Source organism: Trachurus trachurus (assembly GCF_905171665.1).
Source record: "Trachurus trachurus genome assembly, chromosome: 13".
NCBI classification, from domain to species: Eukaryota; Metazoa; Chordata; class Actinopteri; order Carangiformes; family Carangidae; genus Trachurus; species Trachurus trachurus.
The window spans coordinates 30935657-30956060 of record NC_139892.1 but is presented as its reverse complement, the minus strand read 5'-3'; the positions used below and the strand labels follow the sequence as shown (position 1 = coordinate 30956060).

General features: G+C 40.4%; 1 protein-coding gene across 1 annotated transcript in view; it reads right to left on the bottom strand.

Moving 5' to 3' along the window:
• Nucleotides 1–19526, bottom strand: part of LOC310996333 (roundabout homolog 2) — a gene marked incomplete at both ends in the record, with an annotated part of 50206 nt that extends 30680 nt beyond the window's left edge. Inside the window, 7 exons of the mRNA XM_083985709.1 lie at nt 3760–3887; nt 5654–5792; nt 5901–6021; nt 7367–7524; nt 17432–17752; nt 18425–18547; nt 19496–19526. Coding sequence (XP_083841835.1) covers nt 3760–3887; nt 5654–5792; nt 5901–6021; nt 7367–7524; nt 17432–17752; nt 18425–18547; nt 19496–19526 — 1021 coding nt within the window. The remainder of the gene's footprint in view (nt 1–3759; nt 3888–5653; nt 5793–5900; nt 6022–7366; nt 7525–17431; nt 17753–18424; nt 18548–19495) is intronic.
• Nucleotides 19527–20404: the final 878 nt, after the last annotated feature.

The window sequence follows — 20404 nt, the reverse complement described above, 5'->3', positions numbered from 1 at the left end:
CACTAGCTTATCAGCCTCCAACACCAGCCCCTACATCAGGTTTAATTGGATTTTGTGGTTTTCAGGGGGGTCGACAACCTCGTTTCACCTTTAAATTTACAGATTGGGTCAAACCTTAATGTGAGCAGTGTCATGTTTGTGTCCTCACTTATCCATATTCTTTTGTTCTCAGTGGGCACATACCATGCCTCGTTCTCCTGCAGGACCATACATCCAAGATGTTTAGGCTCATAGCCCGGATGTAGCTTCAATGTGACATGTGGGAGACAATGGTTAATGTCAAACTCTTTTCCAAATATGAACACCTCTCCACTAACATGGCTGTTCCCTGTTTTTCCAATACAATGGAGCATGCCCGTATTTGAACCCTGGCTGTTCGTCAATCCACTGCTCAGGGTGTGCTTCACACAAATATTGAAAAGTGAAATTCCACTGGAATGTTGGGGGTGATGCAGCTGGTAGACATCTACTCATTGGATGGGCCCATTGATGTACAGTACTGTCAAGGTTTCCCAGCCAATACACAATGGAGAGCAAAAAATGGCACATCTTAATTTACACATCGCGTCTCTGGATCAGATGTAGGCATCAGTTTTTTAATCCCTGAGAATCCAAAAATCCAGACATCCATAATTGTCCTGACCTAGGGAGGTGTGCAAAAGAAGCGAGACCCGCACAGGTGTACACACTACACAGCACAGTAAATTCCCCTAGAATTTTCCCTAAATAGCTCTGTGGTCAACCCCTGCCAAAGTTTTTGGCATAGCTATCCACTTTCCATCTCCATTGTAGATGCATGGGAGGCCAGAGAATTTATTGTTAATCTGGGACTTTCCACAGCAGGGGGTACATGGAGTCTTCAAGCTCACTTAATGTGGCCACGTAGCATTAATGTGAACTCTCCATTCACCATTACTTCCTCTTTCACTGTTTCATTGTTCTTATTTGATAGAGCTTGCTCCTTAGGTTGTTCAGTAGCTTTTTCCTTCTCCACTTCCTCACCATCTTCAATTCCTTCAGCCTTCATCAGACTCTTCTTTATATTTTTATGAAACTGTCTGACACGCTTGCCCTTCTCTCCACACCATTTGCCATGGAGCCATGTGTCCTCCTCCTGTGGAGTCTTGGAAGCTATAGCCAGTTAGGTAAAAGGATATAATGCTTCTCTATCCAACTTCATCACATACTCACTCAGTTTGTCTCACACGTGTTTTCATTTTTGGAATGAAGGAAGTAAAAATAATTCAGACACATCGCCTTTCCAGCCAAGTTATTTTGGAGCTTTTGGATGAACTGTTTTAAAGCCAGTCACAACAAAGAGTTAGGCAATATCTGCTAAGCCAAAAGTTCTTGCATCTCTCCATTTTCTCACATCTAGGTCATTCCAGCTAACTGTAGCTGTTTCCACTGGTTCTGTTGCTGGGTAACCCAAAGAAGTTTTCAGGTGTGTTGTCCCAAATCCTTGATGGATGATGAAATAGGTTTCAGGTTCTCCCCCACATTTGTTTTATTCTGTATTTCTTTTGTATTGTCTTTACTTCATCTGCTGTTCTTGTTTTACCAATTGCATTTACTTTCTCACAGATAACCACACACGTGGTATTTCTTCTTTGCTATATAGTTCAACAACATGTTTATTTACCTCTTCCATACCTCAACCTAATATCTCCACTCAGTCAGATCAAATTTCATTTTGCACTTGCAGCCATCTCCTTTTCCATCCAAACTCCCCATGGTGGAAACAATTACAACACACAAAACCATCATTTATATACTGCTGTTTGCACCTGTTGACATTTATGAAATTACTCTAATAAAGTAGATCACACGCAAAACGCACACCAACCAAACACAACTCACCACAAACATTGAACTTAGTACTCATTATTTGGGATCTTAGTAAATCAAGCACTTAATGGGGGTATATCATATTATGAGTATTGTGATATAAGTAATGATACATATGAATATACTTTTGCCACCACATAAATAACCAAAACAAGTAAGATCAAGCAACTTTGGTGGTTATTGTCAATTACAACAAAGTGTTTCATAAAACAATTTATGCATAATCTCTGCATATTCAGCATCTTTTCTCAGTGCACTGCAATTAATGTGTGAGGGTTTTGCTGTGATCATTATTTGCTTCATTACACACTATAGCTATAAGACAAAGCTATCTCACACACAGGTCCCTCACTCATCTTCATTTCTGTATTTCATAATACAGTAAAAGACACCAGATTTAACTGAAATAACGTCATGTTTGTTTGTTTTTTGAATATGGCAACCATATTCTGGCAATTAGGTTTTTTTAACCTGAAGAGGTTTTTGCTTTTAACATAAAGGTTGAATAGAATACAAAATATCCAATGACGGACAAAAACCTTTAAAATTATCATAACATTAAAATTTACACAAGAGATACTACAACAACTACTACTATTATTACCATTACTACTACTATGACTACTATTACCTAAGGGGGCATTACACAAATTGTATACATGCAGTTTAGAATATCTATGAGGAGTATTAATCTGATGGTATAATGTTTTTGGAGATTTACCCAGTATAGTCAGAATATTTGAACTTTTGCTGCCTCAGTTTTGACCATATTTAGTTTCTGATATTGATTGGATTCAGTGCTTCTTTAACAATAACAATAACAACACTAACAACGTGATAGCAGTGTAACCTGAGGTCAAACCGTGTCCTTATTTAAAAGTGCAGACAAAGACTTCCACTGAGTGGTGATTAAAAGTCATTCAGCTGCACTTTAAACTACTGTAGCTGCAAATGAGAGGGGGATTTACAGGGTGTCACAATATCCTGACACACTCCTCTCCACGCAGCAGATGTGTGTTAGATAGGAGTCCTTAATCTGGTGTACATTAAGTCACTGTCTGAGGCTTAGTTAATGCTTGACTGCAGCAACAGGCATGTTGTCAACATGTCAGTCCCTAATGGAAAAACTTATTTACACCATTAGGCATTGATTGTTTGTTTAAAAGCCATTAAGAATACCATACAGAGAAGAGCACTTCTTCTCAGAATAACCAACCATAACACAAATGTTTGTTTGTTTTTTTGCTACAGAAGAATTAGACGGAAAATGAACTTACGGAACGGGCCGACTGGAATGGTGATAGGGTTTGAAACATGGTGGAGAGAGATGGAAAGTTAATGAGATGGATGAAATGCCGAGCTACAAAACAAAACTGGTGATGGCATGAAAAATGGAAAAGAGAGAAGAAAAAAAAACAAGAATAAGAAGCCGAGTGTATGAAAAACTGCTCGGTTTGGATTTCATGAAGTCATCTGAGACAATTTAAACCACGACACACACAGTGAAAGGGAAAGAAGGGCAGGGAGAGCGAGGCGGCGAAGAGGAGAGAGACAAAGCGGCAGGAAGAGAAAGGGAGAGAGTCATGTCTTATTAATACTGGGACTGCTCTCTGGCAGTGAGTTAAAGCACACATCTCCCAAACATCTGTCAAATGGCGTAATCCATACGGGTTAGCATAAGCTCCTGGCAGCACCACTGGACAGGGACTCACAAAGACACACTGATAGAATAACGCAGAGCATTGGATGACAAATGGGGAAGGGATTTTGGTATGAGACTGTTGCCATGTGACTGTACGTTATCCTATGTATGAGAGCTTTTTTATGCATGCCTAAATGTGAGTGTGTGGGTGTGTGTGTCTGTGTCTGTGTGTGTGTGTTCACATGCAGTATGCATGATGTGTTTCTTACCATGGACCTGCAACGTGGCTGAGGCCTCTGTCTTGCCCACACTGTTCTCAGATGTGCAGGTGTAAGTCCCTTCATCCTGCTGCTTCACGCGGAACAAACGGAGGGTATTACCATTTCGAATTTCAAACCTTGGAATGAGAAAAAGAGAGATAATGAAAGATCTAACAAAGGAGCCAGGTAACAAAAAAATAAATGGCCATGCTAATCGACAGAAAGTGAGAAAATCTGCCAATGGTATAAGATAATATCATTTCTTTCCTTGTCAATCAGCCTGTTGCAAAGATTTTTTTTCCCTACTCAGGTGACATTATCTTGAAACAGGTAGAACATTGTGCCCTGTCTGCTTCAGACATTGCCACTGGTTCCAGGAAAAAAAATCTTGAAACAGTAAAATTAATTTGAAACAAGTAAAACTATCTTAACCCATTGGTGAGTTTTTTAGATTAGATGAATTGACTTATTCAAATAAGAATTATTTAAATTACTGAGGAAAACCAGAGTACAAAGAGTTAACTCAACTGTCTCTGTCCATGAAAGGCATAAAATGAATCAATTATCCTTATCTCTCAGATTCATACACAAAAGATAAAAGTATCAGATTTATACACAAAAGATAAAAGTATCAGATTCATACACAAAAGATAAAAGTATCAAAGACAGGAAAAAGATAAAAGACAGAACATGATTTTGCTTTGACAAACATGAAAAACAATTGCATGAAATTTTCAGCAAGTAAATTAGCTGTTACTAAAGTGGATAAACAAACTCACTGTGACTCTGTTGTATCTGTGCCTTGGGCAGGTTCTATACATCTAACTACAGCCTGATACGTGGGCACAGTCACACTTTACTGTGTTGCCACAATGATAAACATCTTCGTCTGTATGAAGTCTTCCCAGACTTTTCAAGATCCTGATAACAGCACATAAAATCCAGAAAGACCTCCAGTATTTATTACTGGGCCATTTGAGCTATTATTACACATCACATTTGTGTCCATAACTCTCAGCTGTATATAACATTAAATAAATATCATTTAAACAATTAGAGGTTAATTAATAGCCAGAAGTCTGGAGCACTATGAGGAAAATGACTTTTTTATGGTGTGGTTTTGGCACAGATTAAACAAATCAGATTTAACATGCTCATTAGTCAGCTTTAGAGGTGCTTGTAGGCAGATTGTGTTCCCTTTTTGACAGAGCTGGAGCTGGAGATGGCTAAGCTAAGCTAGGCTAACAAGCTGCTGGCTGTAGCTTCAAATCAAAGCTATTATTTTAGAAGAATTACCACTGATTCAGAACTAAAGCCATCCTTGTTACATTTAATTACTACCAAAATATTCTTGGAGGCATTGAATCTACTGTCACGAGGCATAATACTCAAAGACCCAACCCAGATATATGCATTATTATAATAAAAAATGAAAGATTAAACTTTAGTTTGACAAAATGTAGCACAGCATTTTCTATACCACAAACATGATTAAGTCACTGGCTATGATGTATAAGTGATTTGTTCTATGTGATCCAGAGGTTTTTTAAGTAAGATATAGGTTTTCATGTAATGTTGCAAAGTTTAAAAAATGTAATTACTTAATAGGCTTAGCTAAATATACATTGTATTGAGGTGAGGTAGAAAAAACAATGAAACTGGTCACAGGAGAATTCTGAAAACTAATGAATCCTCTTTGGCTGCCTCCATTTATGAATTTATATTAGCAGGCTGATGGAATGACATGAATTAATGAACAATTACTCCACATGTTTTCTGGGTCACATGTGCTGATAATCCATCGCACAACTCCTCTATGGTAGAACTGTTTCTTCTTCAGCCTCTGCATGTGCATCACCAGTCTGACTCTCTGTTCGTCTGTGCTCATGTCCGTGACTCTCACCTCCCACGGGGAAGCTCTCCTTCTTCTCTCTGCCACCGCACAGTGGGAGCGGGATTTCCATGGACCTCACAGAGGAAGTCAACTGTCTCTTCCTCCATGACCAACTGGTTCACCGGCCTTCGTACCAACACGGGGCGCTCTGAGGCAGGAGAAAAAGCTTCAGACATGTCCAGCTTATGCCTTTTACAGTAAAAGACGTCATACAGATGCACATAGATTTGCTTCTGCAAGAAAACCAGGAACTCACCGTACACCACCAGCTCTGCAGGATCACTCTCTCTTTCGCCAGCCAAATTTGTGCCCGAGCAAGTGTACATGCCAGCGTCCCTCTTTTTGGTGTTAGAGATGATGAGTTTGCCCCCATCCATCTGAAAAACAACACAGTGACAGCTTCAGTTTTCTTGGTGACCCTAATGAATACACCAGTGTTATTACACCAGGTTTAAATGGAGAACCCATCCCCATCTGGAAACAATTTGCACTGTTATTGGAATATGTTTTTGTAAAGTGGTAGAATGCAAGCAGCCTACAATTACTTCTGTATCAAGGTACTTGATATGCTTAACTTCAGTTCAATTAATAACCTCCTTCAACTCCACTACAGTAGAGAAGGAAAATATTCCAGTTTTAACTTTGATTTCAGAGCTGTAATAAGATTATTAAATATTCTATAAAATAAGATTATTTTATAGAATATGATATGTGATTTGAAATTAAATTAACTATGTCAGAATGATAAATTTAGTTCCACCTTGACCAAGCATAATAGTAATATGCTATTGAAAGCATTAGTGACAATGAATCTGCTATGTGATATTCAGTGTTGTGACACTGACACCAAGTGCTTTTTGGTAATTCAATTCCAATGCAGTACTAAATGGAGTATTTGTGTAGTGTAGTGTAGTGTTCAATAATAGGAAAAATGTTTGTTCAAAACAACCAGAGATCGTGCACATTTATTGATTTTACACATGAGAGGAGAGAATAAAAGTGACAACAAAAGCAGACATTTTCCAGTCTAGAGGAAACAAATTGCATTGGATTATGGGCTATTGAAACACTTTAAAAGATTTACATTGTGGATATGTGACTGTCTTTCTGTTGGACTGCAGGGTATTGGTAAAAAGGTTAAAGGAGAAGGACACTTGTTATTGATGCTTTAGGATTATAGTTAATGTAGTGAAAATTAAAGGCTAAGCTATTACAGTCTTCACAGATAATGATGGGGACATTCTTTTTTTATTACTGTCAACAAATCCCATGAAAAGCTCAAAACCAACAATGCTTCAGTCTGTCCTTCAATGCTTTCAGTATAATTCACTGATGAAATTTTAATAGCTTCTGTGCAAAGCCCAGTGAAATAAGCTCAAGCTTTGTTAGCTACACAGATAATATCACTGCTATAGGTTCAGTTTATTGTTACTGTAGCTTTGGTCTTTTCATGGAATTTATTATTAATGAGAAAAATAACACCAGGCCCACTGCATTAAATGTTGCTCTTCACAGTCACAGAAGCTACAGTATATGATTCACTAATTAAAAGTTTCAGTGGTATAAAACACTGTAGTAGTTCTGTGCTTCATATCAAGACTGACCCCAAATGTTGCCTAGATACAGAGTTATATAAGAAAACACCACAAACCAAGCTCTCGACTGGCACTGGCACTACTATACTAAGGAAAAATTAGCCTTTAAACCTTTAGTTCAACTCACAGAGATGCCCCTGTCCTCGGTGCCGATTCGATAGCCGTTGTGTCTCCAGTACACGGTGGGTTCTGGGAATCCTTCTGGAGGCACACACTCGAACACAGCAGGTTCACCAAGAGCCACCACCACATCACTCGGGGCCTGCCGGAAATCTTTTTTCAGGGCTAAGAGGAAAACACAAATTAATCTTATTAGCTTCAGATTCCCTGTCAGCCTGATGTATTTAAAATAAAACCTGGAAATCGGACCCACAGGTCAGTGAGCAGCAGCACAGACAGATGGCCAGTTATCATCAAAAAGAACACCAGTTTGTCTAGGAAATCATTCAGGCTTTTTTCTTTTATTTTCTTTTTTTGTGTGAAACCTCTTCTTTGCTCTTTTTAAATGTGGTCTCAGGCCTGTGTCCTACTCTGCTGTCTCTCCTGTCAGAGCAGATGAATAATGCACACCTCTCGATCCAACACGGAGTAAACAAATAACAGTGCATTCATAATTTAGCTGAAGTGTGAGAGGGAAAATGGCCTCTGCATTGATGAAAGGATTGTGTCTTTGATTTCAAACACTATCCTACAAATGTGCAGCACAGCTCCCACTGCAAAGTCTGTGCCTGTCCTGCGTCAACCCTGACTTGCACTCCTGCCACCCTGTGGATGACTACAGGATGAGAAGTTTGACACGGGCGACCTTTGATATCTTCTAATCTTTCGCTGTGATTGACAGATGAAAGCCTTAGCGTGAACTGTGAACTGCAGCTTTCTCATGAGACCTCATGCACAATGGAGACTGACGCTCGGATGCTGACAGGCTCGCATTTTCAAACACACGTATACACTCAAAGAGTTTCAGTCCCCATGTTGGACCACATCCTGCATCGTTTTTTTTTTTTTTTCCACAACCAAAGTGTATAATCAATCAATGCAATCTCGTTTTACACTCCCATTAATATTTTAGTGAACTTTCACAGACACAGAGATGAAAGATCACCTGTTTTTCTGTCACTCTACAGTCCACAGCAACAGACTGAACATTAAAGCTTAATTTTTACATACGGCTCAATGGTCAGTCGAATGATCACCAAATCCCAAACCCAAAAAAGCAATTATCCTTTCATTATGGGCAAGGCAGGCAGTCAAGAGTTTGGAGGGTAGTGTTTTTTTTATATATATACTTTTCCAAAACAAGTTTGTGTTTGCTCTACTCTCTACCTCCTACAGTAGCTTATAGCATTAAAGGGAAAGGAGCCATATATTATTTATTTGGTGAGGTTACAGATGATAACGTCTACACTTAGATACAGTTATTTGCCAGACTTACCAAATATTCATCCAGAAATCATTTTATTTTGTTGTGTTCTAAAATACAAATAATCACACAAACCTATACTTTCTTAAGTATAAAATACTGTTTAGGGCTCAATATGCTGCAATTGTCCTATGTGTCGGTGTGGAAAATGGCAGCTCCTAATAAACTACCTGTTGAGCTTACTAATGTGCTAGTTTTGAAGAGATGAAATGGAGATGGCATCAGTACAGGAGGCAGCACAAGATCCACCACCACGCATTAGTGTGCGACAGTGTGCTGCAGAAAATTACATTTTAATTTAATTTGTTTGTAGCAGTTCCCATTTTAGCCAGGGAAAAAAGCTGCTGTGATTAATTTCCAATAATTATTTTTGTTTTTTCTTGTTAAATCATCAACCCATTGTTTAGAAAAACAACTGCACATTTCAAACATGACCATTATGGACTGCAGGTGCTCTGTGATAAAACACAAAGCCTTGACAGGCGTAAAGAGTTCCAGCAAACAGTGGTGTAATCTAGTTAGTGTCATTAGGATTTGTGACATTACTGTAATCCACCTTAAATCAATTTAACTAAGCACTTACTTCTAAGCCAATTACTCTGAGTACATATAACTAAATCTATGCCACATTAATTATCCACCAGTTCGCTGAGACAGGTCTATGTCAACATGGCAGGCCTGGCCTTTAATACAATATATTCACACCCACAAGGCCTGATGAAACCTCATCTAAAGTGACTTTATCACAGCCGTTCAAAGAGGAAACCACATTCCTCGCTCTCCTTTGACAGCCGTTATTATCTTGGGTAAATGGCCATGAATATTATAAAACATAGTGAGGTGGCAGACAGATTTCCTTCAGGTCTGCATTGGACATCAGTAAATCCATACGTCACTTGCCCTTGTCTTTAAACTTTATTGACATGAAGTGGAAGTTTCCGCCTAACCACATGGGCGAGGGAACCTCCCACCGCCCTTTTTTTCACTGACATTTACAGGCAAAAGAGACGTTAGAAGTCTTAATCAAATGAACCAATTTTGAATTTCCAAACTCTCTGACCTTATTAAACATCTCATTACAGCAGTGATAGTTTAATTATTACTCATACTGAAATATGTCTCATATTAAGTGAATATGTGACATCGGAGGAGCTGACCTGAGGTTGGGGGTGGGGGTGGGGGGGTGCTTGTAGGCACAGTGTGGACATCTCCTACAGAGACGTAAAATGCTCTATAGATCCAGGACAATTAGGAACCTTCGCAGGAGCTACGGCAAAGACATGGGTGGACAAAAACCAGTGAAGCCACTCGCCCTGCTCTCAAAGGTCTGTTCACCAAATAACACCGACCCTGTTCACTTGGCTGCCCGTTTCAAAATGCTTTGCAGAGCTGAAGGGCTAATTGAAAGCACTGCATTATTTTTAGACCTCCATCTGTAAGGCCTGGTTAGATGTGCGCACAGAGATCTTTGTTTCACTGCCATGGTGACTGAAGTGAAAAAGTTATGGGCAGAGAGCTAATCCCTGAAATGCACACACATACACCCACAGATACCCATAGACATACACACACATGCACACACACACCTTTAGCATTTGAAACCCAGAGTCTCCCCAGGCACAGACTCTCAGAAAGTGGGACATTTGAGGGTTGAAACACATGCCAGAGAGCAGAATATATCCCCAAACACTGCACAACACGAGCTCCAAATTTTTCTTTGAAGCTGTGTTCAAGTTAATGTGATCCTTCCTTGCTCCGGCTTTAAAGTCCGCCATGCCAAACAGAGTTTCCCACGGATGTTTTTTATGTGATGATGATCAACCAATCTCCCTCAGAAACCCCAACCCCCTCCCTCCGAGGGGCCGCTGTCCCTAGCTTTACTTCTCAGACATAACACGACTAGGTCTGCCAAGTAATCTCCTAGACCAGGCTCCACGCTCTCGCTTCCGCCCGTCCACGCTGGGCTCAGACTGGGTGCATGGTTACTTCAGGGCAGCTGATGTTTGGCCCTGTCTCTGCAGAGACAAATCCTCACAGTCCCCAAGGCACTTCCTGTGAGCTTAAATAACGACAACGCAGGGATAAATGACTTTTGGCGGTTTCATCATTATTTCTGTGGGCGCAATTCCGAGCGTGCCCATTCATTTTCATAACTTTAATATTACAGGGATATACAGATTAGGAGATTTAATCTCCCCGAGAATACTCATCACTTGATTTTTAAGTGACATTTATCTCTGGTGTTTAGTAGAGAGGAGCAGCAGAAAGGCCATCTGTTAGTGTTTTTGGAAAAATGAACAGAGGGAGGAAGAGTGATTACTCACCAGAAAATTGTACTGCATTTACACTTTGTATTGCGTGTGTATAAAGGCTGATTTTAACGGCGTGGATGGTGTTTTCTCTGTTAATTGATTGTGACTTTGCTGAACATTAAGCCGCCAATGGGCAAATTACTTAACAGTTCACAGACCATTTACAGCAAGTTGAAGGAAACATGACGGGTGAGCGTGACTGACAGGATAGAGGAGGAGAAAAAAGCTTTTTTGCCGAACTCGAGGTGACAGTGAGAGCGGAGAGCGGAGAGCAGATAGCGTGGGCCAGACAGATGTGTGAATAGTTACCATGCTCAGTACTGTCACAGCAGACAGGTAGGAGGCTGGGACCAGAGGTTAAAGGACAGACGATGTGCTCATGTTTAAGAGCCTGACACAATCCAGTGTCTGGCTCCTATTGTTCTTTTATTTCAGAGAGCAGTAAACCCGTTAGGGAGGTGGTCTAATCCCATTGCCATGATACTGCCCTGTCACAGCTAATGGAGGCTTTGCCTACAGAGAAGAGAGATTGCTTTAATCCATCCATTGTCTGATTGTGTTGATGGAGGATGAGAAGTGACTCCAGGGCAAATGGTCTTTATGACAAACTTTTGGACATAAATTCCACCACTTTCCGAAAATGTAATGATGTTTCAATTACAGACATTAACGGACATTGCAGAGGTTTGACAGGGCTCATTTAAACCGTAGCTGTAATGCCTTGCACAGCTGCAGGATGAAATTTAGGCGGACAATTTTAAATGCGCCTGAGAAACAAACTACGCCAAAGCGTGTTCATCAGGGACGATGTGTATCTGCACTGTCTCCAGTGAAAAGGGAACGCAGAGCAGAGGAAGACAAGAAAACAAGCTGCAACCAGAACTTTGATTCCTTCGTAATCCCTCATCAGGAGTAAGAGGAACATCTGGCTCTAAAGCCTTTTAAGCAAGTTTTATTTTGTATTTGTCCTACTTTATTTTAATCCCACCACACCATGTGACTGTCTTCTCACTGAGACAGACAGACATTCATAAATTTGTGAAAGAAGCTGTTTTTTTTTTCTCCCCGTTTTAATTTGCTTTAAAAGCAAAGCATAAAACGCTATTTGGAAGAATGGAGGAAGAGATTTCACTCCACTCCCACTGTCTCATTATTCTGGTTTTCCAACAGCCAGGCCATTCAGCCGATCACTGGCAGCCTGGAGTAACAAAAAAAGAAAAAGAATGGAGAGAAAAAGGAAAAAATTAAGCTAGCTCCTTACCATGAGGAAGTCTGAAAGGAGGCTATACAAAAAACATAACATAACATCGCAATTAAGCATAAAAGAAAACAAAAGTCTTACAGCAAATGTGCATTGAAAAGGCTGGTGTTACTGAACTGAAGTTTGTGAATGCTGCTTCGATTTTGACACAAACCTCTATGACTCAGAAGTTAGGTCAGCATTTGCCTCAGATATATTTCCTTCTTTTTTTTTTTCCTTCAAATGCATATCCACCTTATTCTTTTTATAACCTTCATTTAACCAGGTGAAACCCACTGAGATCAAATTCTCTTTTACAGTGGTTGCCTGGCAAAGAAAGCAGCAGCGCACATCTTAGCCCTATAAAATACCGTGGATGAATTATACTGTATGTGTCACTGTTTATTTCACTGCCAGTGGGTATATGGTGTCTTCATTGTTCTAAGAGCTTTTTGGAAAAATATAAGGAATCACAACCTGTCCCAGTTTCAATGGGATAAAATGATATACCTTCACCTTCTGCTACAGAGGGAAATAGACTCAGGTAGCACCAAGAAAGGACAACAGCCAACATTAAATTCATTGTCCTGTACAGATCAGTAAACAGTGGCTTTGTTACATATTTTCAATACAGTTATCTCAAATAATTGGCCAATTATATCAGTTCATTTTCTGTAGAGCTGATCAAAAATGCTTATGCCTTGTGCCTATTTCCAGATTCACATCTCATTCACATCTGAAGGACTGCAGTTGTTCTTGTGACTGAATATTAAAGTTGGTAAACGCACTGATAGAGAATTAAATGTTGGCTTAGTCAATGGTATCTCAGAAATAAACAATAATAGAGAGATATTGTTAAGTTAACACTGGCTACCATAATAACAGACCTTCTGACTCTATGTCTGCTTTTAGATACTGTACATGTGTGTTAACCACACATGTCCAACCTTATTACTACGGACACACTAATAAGGTGTTCTGCTTTGTTTTTCCATGGCATTCATTTCCCAACAGAGCTCCAAGTAAAGGTTGTGTGGGTACACACAAACTATGAAATACAGAAATTGAGAAAAGTTCCCAACTGGATGTTGGATCAACCACCCAGGTCCACAAAATATTGAGATTTGGGCGGTGTGCAGATTGCCTCCTCTGCATATCGTGCAGGCTCAGAATGAAACACTGGGTGCAGACTGGTGCAATTCAATTTCACATTTACAGCGGTTCCCTGTGAAGCTTTAGGTCTGCTATCGCTCTTGTCTGTGAACAGGCCTGGAATCACCTTAACATAAGATATAGAGCTGCTTCCAGAAGTTAAGCTATTCCTGTTACCTAGTCTTTTCCGGCTGGGTAATAAACTTAGCTTTGTATCCTACCTGATTAATTCTCCAAGGGGGGCGGACAGGGTTATACTGTATCTGCCACCTTACTGCCTTAAATTCCTACATTTTACACAGTCTAAATACCTAAAACACAGTTTATCGGTCAAAGTAAAAGCAATGAAATAACACCACGGTAACTTGGGGAGTTGGTACACACTTAGTGAACATTTGGCTGCACAACACTGACTCACTCATGACACCAATGGTGTGAATCACGTATGTTAATCATACTTATGTAAGTCTGCGGACCGCTAAGGCTAATCATCAAAACTAACTCTACTACTCAATAAACGCTTGTATACGTTAAGTCCAAATCATATTTATACTTGCAACCTAAACAGTTTTTGTACTCTGACTTGAAAAATTGTATTTATTACAACAGTCAGCAATACCATTCATTTGCGCATCTGATATTCGACATGTTTCACCTCTGACTGTGAGAAGTGCTGTAAAGCTGCGAGAGCGATGTGACTCACGGACCACATAGGTCTGGAAAGATGCGTATCTCCAAAGAGGCAATTCCAGCCCAACGTGGATAGAGAGACTGAGTGAGGAGTAAATCTGTGCGAGAAAACTCTTAGTCATGCAGCACAATACATTATGCATCATTCGCTGACAATTAATGAGTAATTAATGTGGTTAAAAACAGGTTAGTGCCTTCGTTGTACTCAGAGCTGTACTAACCGTCCAACAGATGCATTGGTATTAATTACAGCTCAGTGGGGGCTTTAAGCTCTTCCTCCTCCCACCTGTTGTCCCTCGGACTCCTGCCTCACACACAGCCGCCGCTAACACTCTCACACGCATTTCTGCAAGACCACCAGCTTAAAACTGGCCCCTCATTAACACTGCATACCCCCCCACACACCCCACACACCCCCACCCCGCCACCTCCCTGCCAGAGCTAATTGGGTCACTCTTTACCCCACAGTCAGCACAACCTCACACAGAGGGGAGGGGAAGTCTAAGACCACCACCATGCTGTCTTAGCATATGCCCTCGCTGGCCGCAGGCAGCGAGATTAGAACAAAACAGCCACTTATTAATACAGTTAGTCACCCAGTGCCTGCAGGTGAGTCATCCCTTCACCGATATGACTGTACTGTAATCTGCAACGCCACAGAAAGCAAAATTTCATTATCAACCATTTAAAAGAGGCATTGTGACAGTATCTTGTCTCAGCTCGGATATTTGCATTAGTCGCAGCTACTTATGGTTTCCCAATATACGGTATGTCTAAGGAGGCTGTCCCTATTTTTGGACACGAGCTACAGATGAGGTCAGACAGCCATGAGCACTTGCACACTGTCAGAAAGGAAGTCTCAGTGTGGTGGAAGATAAGACTGGGCTCAAATTGCTGTTACGTGTTTTCTTTTTCTTTTTTCTAACGAGGACAATTCGACCTTGCTAATCTGTTATGCTTCTTCTCCTAATCAACCCACTGACTAATCCATTTCCTCATGCCAAAGAGAGAGCTGCAGTTCAGCCCTGGGCCGAACCACACTGGTACAATTAGGAGCGAAGGAAGACAATGGCACGTGTTCTGGACGAAAGGAGGGAAAATAATAGATCTGGCTCCTAGTGGGAGCATTTTACCTCAGTGCGCTCATCAAGATATGAGAAAGCACATAATCCCCCCACTGTACTCTGCGGCATCATGTCTTTCACAAAGAAACACTACTGTACATGGCATGCTACGCTCACACGCATGGTACACACAGAGAGGTGTAGTGGTGTCTGTGCTGTCCTTAGAAACATCCAAGATGGCTGTCCCTACCAGTGGTGAAAGACCTACTTTAAGATTGAAATAAATAACACCAAACTGGAAAAAAAATAATCCATCATTTGTAAAAACAACAACAATCAAAGGTTATTTTAATTAAGGTTTGATTGATTGTTTAGTTGGTGAAAAAAAAAGAGAGAGAGAAAACAGCAACAAATGCTGTTACAATTACCCTGACATCAAAGTTGAAGGTTGAAGGAAAAGCAATGTGAACATTAAATATTACATAATTATCATTCTCTTTCCCAGTTAATTGATTATTCATTTGTATCATATTATATAAACTATTCATATGTTTTGTACAAAGACATGCTCCATTGTCATTTGCCATACTTTAATACTGTACACTAAAATAGAGTCTAGAGAAGTTAAATTTAAGATCGAACTATACCATACTTGAAGTATTATTTTATCATGTTGTCTAAATCCAGGCATGAACATCAGTGACTATGGCTGAGAGACGTTCGTGTTGTTTTTTCGTAAATAATCCTGATAAACAAGAACATTTCTTCATATTATATGTTGTTGACATGAAATGTCATGCAGGTAGAAGCTTTAATGTTGTTCTCTTGTTCTTCTCCATTAATCATGAAAACACTCGCATTCACCATCTCCATTGTGAAGATCTGACAAGACTCAAGACTTTGGCAGCAAAGGTAGTGATTAGGACGAGAAGCAAAAGCCTTCTACAGCTTTCCAAAACACTTGAGTTTAACAGAAATCATCTCAAGCACTCCCTTGTTTCTGAGTCTGGCTAAAAGAAAACACAGAAAAGCTGTGTACAGCTGTGGGAGTGAAGTGCAAAGCACAGTGAATTCACTATGTCACCAAAGTTGTTCAAATTTATTCTGTTCAGTTGAATTGATGTTTTGGAAAACAAAATCTGATTCAACACACTAGTCTATTGTTGATGCTCCATAGACTAGTAGAGTTAAAAAAAAAAAAAACATAACAAATTTGTGGCAACAAGCAGTCAGGCAAGATGTGGTGCTGACAACATAATGGTTATTATTGTTAGAAGGAATATTTAATTTTATCACAACAATTGCAGATACCCGTTCCCCTTCGATGATGACCGATACGTGTGCTGGACAGAAAACTTCCCTTTATTGTATTAATATCAGTATTATCATCATTTTTCCCTATTGAATTAAGTAGAAATGTGACAGGAAATTAGGGAGTGAGAGTCAACAAAGGTTAAAGAGGAAAACCACAGGGAGAGTCATTTCAGCAAACTCCAGGACTGAAAGATGAAGAACCAAAAACTGTCATCTACACAAACAGCAAAACAAAACTTGATGCCGTCCCTTTATATGAGTCAGTCCATGTTGACTCTCATGTTGAAATAATACATGTTAACATACAACTGCTACGCAAAACTGCAAATATACAACAGGAGGTGGACTTTAATCCCTTGTTTAAATGTGATTTAGGCTAATTAAAGTTATACATAATGTATAATAGTGTGCTATTTGTGAGTGACAGGTGAAAAACGCCAATATGGCAACTGTGGAACAGCTCACTCTGAGTTACAATACGATCTTCAGGTGACCTCCCAGGGGCCACATCCTTCTGTATTTGTTTCACATGAGACCAACACTAAACATATATCATTACTATAGTCATTTGACCTTTACGGTCCCTAAAAAGTTGTTTATGTTGATTAAGTTGACTCCTGCAAAGCTGGAATTAATCTAATACAAAAAGATAAAGGACTGCAGGACCAATCCATTCATTTATTGTTGCAGTAACCTGTAATTAGGGAAAAATCCACAGGCCAGCACTCACTACTGCATTTATCTCCACCTTCACCACCATCTGCTTTTGGGGCGGCTTCCTGCAGTTTGGTTGTTCCATGTCATTAGTCTTAAGCACGGCCAACTCTCTAGTGGTCCTCCATGAAACTGCCAGACAGTTGAGAAAAGATCTGGGACACACAAGTAAGCATCTGTATACTGTACACACACACACAGGCATGTGTAGTGCAAGAGAACACTTACTCATGAACACACACACACACTTTTAGGCCAGTAATCAATTACATTAGAGCCTTACTTGCAACTTCCAGCGAAGCATTACGACTACGGGTCTCTCCCAGAGAGTTGCGGGCCACACAGCTGTAGACGCCTGCGTCTGGTTTGTTCCGTCGTCCGGGTGAGACTCTCAGGATGAAGAGGGCGCCACTGGGCAGGAGCATGCGGTGGGAACGGGGGTCTTCGTTGTCGGTCTCCACGCGCTCGCCATTTCTATACCACTCGACGATGGGCCTGGGTACGCCCACTGTCCTGCATTCCAGGATGGCAGGGTCCCTCGGGGCGACAACTAGATCAGCGGGTTCCTCCAATATTTGAGGCGGACCTGCCTCCACCCGTGCCCCTGTAGGAGGAGATGTGGTCAGATGTTATCCATGAGGGTTACCACCTACTATTCATTAAAGCAGAAGTAAGTGATCCGGTCGTTTTGGCTAACTTCTTGTCAGCCGATGGAGTTAGCAGTCCCCGCCCTCGTCATGGATCTATTGGTCCTCGTCCCTACGTCACCACATTCACGCACATCCCTTGGCTGCACACACAGAGAGGACCGCCCCTTTATGCCGTTCTCTCTCCTCATTGGATAAAGGTTGTAGGATACAAGGAAGTATACAAGAAGTTTTCTCCTCGGCTTACAGCAGAGCAGAGTGACTGACAGACCCGTGTTTCGGTCCAAACACTCTATATAAGTGATTGCTGTCGGAAGATATAACTATTTAAGACTCATATTAACACAAACATTCCGCTTACTTCTGCTTTAACAGACGATCTCTTTGCAACAGTGCAGACATCAACAAACCTATTCGAAAGGCAAGGATATCTTTCTTTGGAGAGTGTTTTGGAAACATTTGTGTGTAGCGAAGCAGCAAATCGTGGGCAATCTGTCTTTGAAGGTCGACTCTGAAGTTACCGCGCAACATCGCATATTTCAATAACAACCTGTAATACCCGTTTGTTCCTTGGATATCATGAACAAATCAAAACATGGTGGTTGCTGTTGCTTTCTGCTAAAGAATACCGGCTACAGAGCCGTGCATCTTCACAAAAGACACCACCTGTACCAAGGATGCAATCACCCATGTGATGGGGTAATGGCCAATCTCTGTGTCAATCAGGACTGTTGCAGAGGCAGAGACGATAGCTGGTGGAAAGGTGGGAATGAGACAGGCAGACCTGTGCATTTAAAGGAAGAGAGACCCAAGCTGAGAGAGGGAGTAAGGCAGAGAGATATAGATAACTCCCATATCCTTCTCTCTGGGGATCCATTACTATCTTCCCTTGGCTGTGAGGGAAAGGCACACTGCTTCAAGACCTAAGGTAAGCTTTTAGAGCAAGACCAAATGCTTCTAACAATGTGTTACAGTTAGAAAAATGAATTATTCAAAATGCCATGGCTTTTAGTTTGGTTCTGAGGAACAGATGGTGTCTCTCCCGCTCTCAAAAAAAAAAAAAAAAAAAACAGTAAAGGAAATGAAATGGTCACTGTGCCACTGATTATTATGCTGCTCTGTCTGAGGCATTATTTTCAGCTCATAATCTAGACTTCATGAAAGTCCTCCATTATCATTGGAGAGGAGCAGTCAGCAGTAACCTAATGACACACATGTTGTTCCACATGTCGCCGTTACATTATACTTAAATCTGAGGCATCAGGATAAACCCCTCACTTTTCAGCTGTAAGCAGATTTATGTCTTTTCATGAACTGATTTGATCCCTGGGCCCAGTCGCCATCAGGACATAAACCTGAAATAAATATCTAAAGAGCAATATGAGTGCTCCGAGCTAACACCCAAGGGTCACAGGCGAGGACAGCTCAAAACACTAATGCAGGATGTGGATGAATACTAATCGGGCTGTTCAAATGTGCCACGGCACCTCTGGTTAGTCTTGACGTACAACACCTACTTTGTTTACAGAGAGCGAATGTACTGTTAATCAATTCATGTGCCTGTATGCTGATCCTTTTAGACAACATGATGTACTTTCCTTTAGATTACATTTCATCGAATCTGTTGCGAGTACATGTTGACACGTTCAACGGTTTGTTCGCATGAAAACTATTTTTTCATTTTGCAGGAGAGTCCCTACAGCCTACTGTGATGTCCTGGTGGTGAACCATGTTTTTAATGCACGCAAAAAGATTCACGGGCAGATTCAAATCCCAACTCATGTAATGCTGTTACATCACAGTGAGCGCCCATCCCCTTCAATCATAACTGGATTTTACCACAAAAACAAACACTAATAGAACCCAAAGAACTACCCCATGGCTGTCATACAGTGTTGTGTATTTACCTATAAATGGGAGATTTATGAGACTTACTAAAAAAAAAATAGTCATAATTGATGAGATAGAGGCTTTAATGTCCTGACTTTAAGTTTCTAGTCTGGTGTAATGGCAGTGGCAGGATGGTTTGTAAGTGTGTAATGACAACACCTCAACGCCTCATTACTCTGAATGACGGAACACAACCAAACCTTTACCGTAGAGTTATCACATTTTGACACAGATGAAATTTATTCAACTGGGATTTTTAACAGTTTACATGTACTGTAGCATCTTATGTGGCAGATGGAAACAAAATCCTGCTGCAAAACATCCTGCTGGGCCTCTGACAATGTTCAGACAGTGACTACAGATAAAACCAATGCCAGAATTATGTTGCTCGTAGCCGTGATAAATTACAAAATAAGAAAAATGAAAAAATCATCCTGACAAAAGTTCAAATGTAAATATGAGCTCAAACTACCCTCTTCTTAATCACACTACTTCAGCTAATGAGTTATTCATTCTAATTGTATGTCTATAGGAGTAAATGTTAAGGATACTTTTTTATGTTTCAAGTCTAAAAAATGATAGCCTAACAGTTTGATAAGTACAGGCCATGGACTCTGGTGAATAAATAAATTGTAACTAATGTAGTGTACAAGCAGTTGCAGAACTGTGTATTTTATTGTATAATCCATGATATATTCAGCTAGTTCTCTGAGACAGCA